The sequence below is a fragment of the Lactuca sativa genome, chromosome 6, assembly GCF_002870075.4.
Source record: "Lactuca sativa cultivar Salinas chromosome 6, Lsat_Salinas_v11, whole genome shotgun sequence".
NCBI classification, from domain to species: domain Eukaryota; kingdom Viridiplantae; phylum Streptophyta; class Magnoliopsida; order Asterales; family Asteraceae; genus Lactuca; species Lactuca sativa.
The window spans coordinates 74458668-74466393 of record NC_056628.2 but is presented as its reverse complement, the minus strand read 5'-3'; the positions used below and the strand labels follow the sequence as shown (position 1 = coordinate 74466393).

At 36.1% G+C, this 7726-nt stretch overlaps 1 protein-coding gene across 1 annotated transcript; it reads left to right on the top strand.

Annotated features, from left to right (window-relative positions):
* Positions 1-7034: 7034 nt before the first annotated feature.
* Positions 7035-7490, top strand: LOC128126811 (receptor-like protein EIX1). The gene has a single exon (XM_052764943.1). The coding sequence runs from the start codon at positions 7035-7037 to the stop codon at positions 7488-7490; it is 456 nt and encodes a 151-aa protein (XP_052620903.1).
* The last annotated feature ends 236 nt before the right edge of the window (positions 7491-7726 follow it).

Genomic DNA, 7726 nt, shown 5'->3' with positions numbered 1-7726 from the left:
GCGGAAGGAAAAGAGTTAGATTCGGATTGAAAGCGGGATGAGTCCCAGAAGTGAATTCGATAGAAGTTATGCTAGTCAATGAAAGAGATAGCAGTTTGGTACCGGGTCAGGACCCGGAGGTCTACGGGATGTCTAGCTGTGTAAGGGTCAAGCGATCTTTGTGATTTGGAGAGAGTGAAGTATCCCAGAATGGTACTCGGTTGATAAGTGTGGTTATCAGAGGATGAGGCGGTGGTCAGGACACCGCAGGGGAAGGGTTTGGTTTCAGGTTTCTGTGGTTGTGTTTTGAGGAGCATGATCTGGTTAATGCCAGGTGGTGCATTGCGAGAGTAGTTTTTGGAATTGTGTTGCCGCAGGCTTCGAGGACGAAGCCTAATCTAAATGGGAGAGAATTGTAACATCCCAAGTTCAGAAGTGCAAGTTCAGGGTTCAAAGTGTAAATAAGGATGGTCAACTCGGCGATTCGATGGGTAGACTCAGCGAGTTGAGTCGCGATTCTGGTCGCATGTTAATAAGCCAACTCGGCGAGTCGGCGGCTGGACTCGGTGAGTTGGTGCTGAAGAGTGGAAAACCTTAATCTTCGGGATTTCACCCTATTTAAAGGACTTAATGTCCTCCCCTCAGTCCCCTTAGCCCTTTTGAAGTCCAGAAACCCTAAATCCGTTTGTGAGAGCCTTGGAGAGCAATTGGAGCCTTGATAAGTGCTTGGTGAAGAGATCTTTGAAGATTAAGAAGGTTGGAGCAAGGGGCTTTGCAGAGATTTGGTTGATTCTTCACTTGGAGCTTTCTTTTGAGGTAATAATCTATTGCTTATGCTCCTTGATTCTTTGTTGCTTGAGTGTTAGGGCATTTCTAGAGTTATTTAGGGTTTGCAGGTTGGATCTAAGGTTGCTACCTCAGATCTGGACTTGAGATGGTCCAGAAGAGCACAAAGTCCCTGTTCAAGAGTTGTTGATGAAGCCTTCTAGTCCCAAACCTTAGCCAAGAGTGTTTTATGATTAGATCTCCTTTGATTCACGTAAAGTTTGCCACTTTATGTGATGGATGGCATGTATAAGATTAGATCTATGGATTTGAGACCCTGCATGGCTTGGAAAGCCTCTGTATGATTTAAGAGCTAGAGGTACTCGGCGAGTCACACGGGTGTACTAGGCGAGTTGCATGAAGATAGGCAGCAACTCGACGAGTTGGAAGAACAACTCGGCGAGTTGGTTGAAGATAGCCTTGGACTCGGCGAGTCTGTTCTTGGACTCGGCGAGTCTGGTCGTGAGTTCCTAACCTTTTCTGGTTAAGCTGTGAATCGGTGAGTCAAGGGATGACTCAGTGAGCTGAGTACGGGTAGACTCAAAGTTATGGAACTCGGCGAGTTGAGTCGTGTTATGGGAGTTTCAGAGTATGGGGACTCGACGAGTCAGCGGGTTGACTCGGCGAGTAGAGTCAGTCAGGAGGGTTGACTTTGACTGAGGACTTTGACCAAGAGTTGACCAGTTGACTTCCAGGGATATTTTGGTAATTATGGGTATTTATTGAGTTCAGTCTTTTGGTGATGATCAGTGGTGGAGTTCGTGTCGGAGGTTGGAGCAGCGTGATATTATCCTTTTCAGTCAGCAGTTGCGAGGTGAGTTATCCTCACTATATCAACAGGGTCTAAGGCACCAAGGTCGGCCCTTTATCGGAGTGTAATCTGGGTATTGTTGTTATGTTGTTGCTTTGCTATGGTTGCATCCTGGTAGTTAGGATGGTATATGTTAGAGACCTGGTTAAGGTCGGTATCCTGATATATAGGATGATGCTATGCTAGTGACAGGTTAGGTCGGTATCCTTGTTAGGATGAGGTTAAGTTATGTGATCTGCTAGATCGGTTTGTTTGGATGTGGATCGTTATATGATTATATGTTTATGTGCACATGGTTGTTGGATTGGGGTTGGGTTGAGGCGGGTCCTGCTTTGTTCTGTAGCCCAACATACCCAGGGCGGACCGGTTATCCCGAAGGCCCAACGAGCGGTCCGGATAGCCTGTAGGCTCCAAGAGGGCGGACCAGACGTGCCAAGGCTCGGTGAGTGGACCAGATCGACTGAAGGCCCGGTGCGGGCAAACCAGTCATACTATAGACTTAGAGAGTGGACCAAGTGGATTGAAGGCCCGGTGTGGGCAAACCAATCACACTGTAGACTCGATGTGTATGGCTAGACTCGGAATTTTTAGAGTGTTACAATGTTACAATAAGCACTTTTACTAAAGAAATGTTTATTGAGTTAAATAAGAAATCCCAAACGCTACTTAGAATCTAGCTGTTTTTCTTGATTTTTCTCCTAGAAATTATCATTAGATCTGGTTATTGAGAAGGAATATTTCTCAAGATAGAGAAAGATTTCCCAAGATAAAGAAAAAGTTGTTGTGTAGTCCCAGTCTGTAGTGTTGCGAAACTCGGCCTACTCAGCCAAGTACTCTGCCGATTACTCGGAATCGGCCCTCCACCGAGGCGAGTAATGTCAACTCGGCCAAAAAACTCGGATTTAGTCAAAATCGGCCAAAAATCGGTCAAACTCGGTCAAAAATCGGACAAACTTGGTCAAACTCGGGCCTACTCGGTCTTACTCGGGCCTATTCGGTCAAACTCGGCCAACTCGGTCAAAATCGGTCAAAGGGTCAAAATTGTCATAAAAAGAGAAAAAAAATCAAGAATTTCAAGATTAATATGTATAATGCGCTTAATGATTTATTATTTAATACAAACATGTGATTATTACTACATGTATATCTTAAAGTTTCAGTAATTATCCACGTAGTGAGACAATTATGTGTATTTCAGTTTTTATGTATTCACATGTATCTAATTTTGGTTATATATTTCAATCAAATTATGATTTTAACTTATGATTTTGACATACATAATTTTCCAAAAAATATTTCTACATGAACTACCGAATCCGAGTACTCGCTACTCCCTAGTCGGCCGAGCAGGTACCGAGTAGCGAGTTCTACAACCTTGCCAGTCTGTCCAAAGCTTTCTCTCACTTTGGGCTAGCAACTACAGTTAATTAAATGTCTTGTTGCTCTCATTATTACATTGTTCAGTAAACATTGCATTCTGTTTGCATTATTAATCAAGATTTCATTCTTTTCTACGACATACATTATGGGATGTTCATAGTCTGTGGCAATAAAAATATGATCAAATATTTTTCAGGGAGGTGTAGAAAGTATGATCGCCCACTCTTTAATTTATCTAGTTAATATAGATGTGATTGGTTTTTTTGTATAGATGGTTAATGAAAAGAATCCATTCAATTGTTTTTGAAGTTATAACAATCACTAGATTTCATACCCTTTTTTTTTTTTTTTTAAGTTTCTACTATTATGGCACTTTTAACAAACATATGTATTTTTAACAACTTAAAAGAGCATGTATCAAACCGAAATGGACCAAATTGGCTTCTTTTTTAGGGCATCTCCAGCCCAACGCCATTTTGAAGTTAAAATGCTCCAATTCAACTTTCCAACTCCAAAAATGGAGTAATACTGTTCACCAACTCCACCTCGTTTGCACTAAAAATGAAGTTACTCAAAAAATGGTGTTATGGTCGGAGATGGTCTAAGAAGTTCACAGCTTAATTAATTTAAGTGAGAAAAGTTCATTTCATAGTCATTAAATTCTTAGACCCAAATAATATCATATCACATATCTCATGGATATATATATATATATATATATATATATATATATATATATATATATATATATATATATATATATATATATATATATATATATATCCGGTAATAAATTCTTTTTGGTAGGAATGTAAGAAGTTTTTTTTCTACATATTTTTTGACGAACAAAAAAAATATATCACTAGATGATTCATTTGTAAGATGATTCACAAGAAGAAATTCCCAAAAAAACATCTTTATGATTAATTTTTAAGTAAATTTAAAAAAATCACTTTTATGACAATTTTAATGAATAACAACAAAATCATTGTATAAATGAATAATCGAGATGTTTTTTTGAGAATTTTTTCTTGTAAATCATCTTACAAATAAATCATTTAATGATTAATTTTGTTTGTTTGCGAAAAAAATATGTAGAAGAAAACTTCTTACCTCCTACCAAAAATTTCCTTCTTATTTTATCTTGACTCTCCCTCTCTCTCTCTCTCACACACACACACTCTCTCTCTCTCTCTCTCTCTCTCTCTCTCTCTCTATATATATATATATATATATATATATATATATATATATATATATATATATATATATATATATATATATATATATATATATATATATATATATATATATCATTTCATTATCATTATATATAAAAAGCCTTTTAATCTCGTGCGGCCTACATCAATTTCACATGTTTCTCTTCACCCACGTAACCTATCTTCTAAAGGACGCCATGGGGATGTTATGTCGATTCACAATGCCTCTTAATCCTCGATGCATCGTATTGATTGATAAGCAACATAGTTAATCGATATGCGTCGTATCGATTGATCAGCAACATAGTTATCCGATCTCATTTTCGTTTCATGGAACACCCTTTGTCATTTTCAACTCCTCATACAGGGGTTAGGGTTAATCGAAAATCATAATATCGATGACGGAAGTAAGATGCCGTAAAGAACCTCTCCTCAAAAAAAACAACTATACACGAAATTGGTGCATTTCTTTCCATTCACCCACCGTAAATTTTCTGATTCTAATTCATATTCCCTTGTAACGCTATTGATTGATCTTCTCCAGATTGTTAACATAGATTAGACTTTCTTATATTCTCAAATTATGTATAGTGTTATGATAAGGTCTATTTCCGTCTCTGTAATTTGGCTTGTATATAATCTAAAGAATTATTGAATTTGGTTCCAACCTTTTATGGGGTCAAATTTATTTGACGTTTCCTCTGGATGCCGACCAACTCTTCTTTTCCTTGGCAATGGAAACTGTATGATTTTTCTTTTTTTGGAATACAAATTGTTTTCAATTTATCATAGTTCTGTTATGGGGTTAAATGTGTTTTTGTTTGGTGAATGAGAAAGATGCCCTCGCTTCACAGAATACTAGAATAGGAGATTTCAAAAAAGCCCATCTAACTCTCTTATGTTTTATCTTCCTGTTTAGGTAAACTTTCCGGTTTTTATTAAGGGTTGCAATCGTGCCGGAGATAAGGTTTTCAATAATATCGCTTATTTTCCTCCTCAACAAGGTTTGAATTTTAGATTGTTATGTTTTGTTTCATTTCTTTGTGTGTAATGCGAGAAATTCACAGGAAAAAATTGGTTTAGTTAGTTTTAAATGTGGAGGGTCTTTCTCGATGAAATGTATGCCAGTTAGATATTTTGTTTCCTCAAATGCGATTATTACTACAGTAAAATACGCCGATGAACACAAATTTGAAGCTTATGAATTCCAAAAAAGAACATGACATTCTACAATGGTTTATTTTCATTTTCATTGGGTTTACAAAAGTTATATTTGTTGAAGTATGCACAAAACTGAAACATGATATTTGTTTAGGTTGAATTTGTTATTATTGCCAAAACGTTATATGATCTGGTCACTTAACATCTTATTATAATTTTGGTCCAGTTTTCTCAAGTTTATCTCTCTCACTGACTTACTGATGACGTAGAAATAGTAAAACTTTTTTCATGTTGCTTATGTTGATTTTCCTATGCTGTCCTGATATAACATGTACTTTTGTTTGTGGTTATTGTTTTTTTTTTTTTTTTGCATGTTACTTTCATCATTGAAGGGGTGGGGCTTGCCTATTTATACGAGAAGTTGTTCACCATGACAAAAACATTAGTTATTACTGTAGAATGTAGATAAGAAACAATATAGGAGAAGAAAGAGCTATTATAAATAGGAAAAGTATGAGTGGTAAGTGTGATGATAGATAAGTTAGATATGATTTATGATGCTTTTGGATATAAGAAATGATACAAATAAGAAGCCATTTAAAAATGGAGAAAATGAAAATAAACAACATTTGCAATACGAATGTCCCATTTAACAACAAAAAATAAAGATTACATGATACCATGGGAGTAAATTCAACCATTTCAGATAAAATCATAACCGGAAAAAGATATAAATTAACAGGAGAATAGTTACAAGTTTAGGCCCACCAGTTGAAATATCAAATCACTTACCAATGTAGGCTATTGAAAATGCATGTTTGTTACTGAATTTGATTATGCTATTATTCTTTTTTGGCTTCCAACAGCACATGGTATTTTAACCAGGCACTTTACCAGTTTAGCAAACATTATGCATATCATTATTACAGTTAACAAATGTGGTTGATTATTACAAAATAAATTAATGTATGCCTCACCTGGAACTATTTATCGCCATTTAATATTTTATTTTATCTATTAATTATTCTTATTGCATATTATTACATTCCATTATTATTTTTAATTGTGAATATACGGTTGATATGCCTGCAAAGATACTTAATTACGAATTATGTTGATGAACGCAAAAAAAAAAAAAAAAAGATCATGTGATATTTTTCATTAATATACTAAAAATGGAAAATATCAAGAAATGGCATACGTCACTCTTTATATTACTATTGGCATTGTATATTACTTTTTACGAGGAATAACAGGGAACTTATACTTGCAATTGTATACCAATCATAGTAATGTACTTGTGATTATAAGAATATACTTTCCCTTTTCATTTCTAATTCAATCATTTTACGTTGAAAATCCATCTAGCTAATATACATATATATAACGGTGAAAAAAACACCCAAATTACTTTTAGTGGGTCGTGCTTAGCACGGGCCTCAAAAGATTTGTAGTATATATATAATTCAGTTCATCATCTTTAATTTGTTTTGTGGTTTTGTTCAAATTTCATAGAAATTTAGTATTGTATGCCCCACACAAATAGGCCATCAATTTGAAGCTGTTCACTTGAATCCTTCTTCTTCTCAACCATCATGAGGGGCAGTTCATATATGCATAAGCCCAAGCAAAAAATCACCAAGATTTTCATTAACATAATGAATCCTTGTGTTTTTATAGTTTTCTCACTTCTCCTGCTACGCCTTGAGACTACAACTGCCAACCAGTTGGTAGCAGCGGGAGAAGAAGATGATAATGGTGTCATGAAGAAGTGTTTGGATAAGGAGAGACATGCTCTTCATCATTTCAAATCCCACTTCCAAGACCCCTGTGAAAATCTCTCTACATGGAGAGCTGAAGAAGATGATTGTTGTAAATTGATAGGAGTCACATACAACAACCGTGTCATTAAGCTAAGTATTAGCTCTGTTGGCCTTAATGGTGAGATGAGCAATTCTTTGATTAACTTAAGCTACTTGACTCATCTTGATCTTCACTCTCATTTTCTTCATGGAAGTATTCACACCTTCATTGGTTCCATGACCGAATTAAGGTACATTGGCCTTATCAATAACTCTCTTCATGGAAACATTCTTTGGTCAACTGGTTCCTGACCAAATTACGGTACCTCGGACTTGGAAGTATAAATCTTAATGGAACCATTCACATGTCCATTAGTACTTGTTTACCAACTATATTGAGGTATGAAGTCTTGTCCAACATGGAGCACTTGGATGAAGCATTTTGAGTTCATTTGGAGCACTTAGAACTCAATGGACAACTTGAGGTTCATGGAGCATGTGACAAAGGAATGAATCATCTGATAAGGGAATTGATCATCTGACAAAGG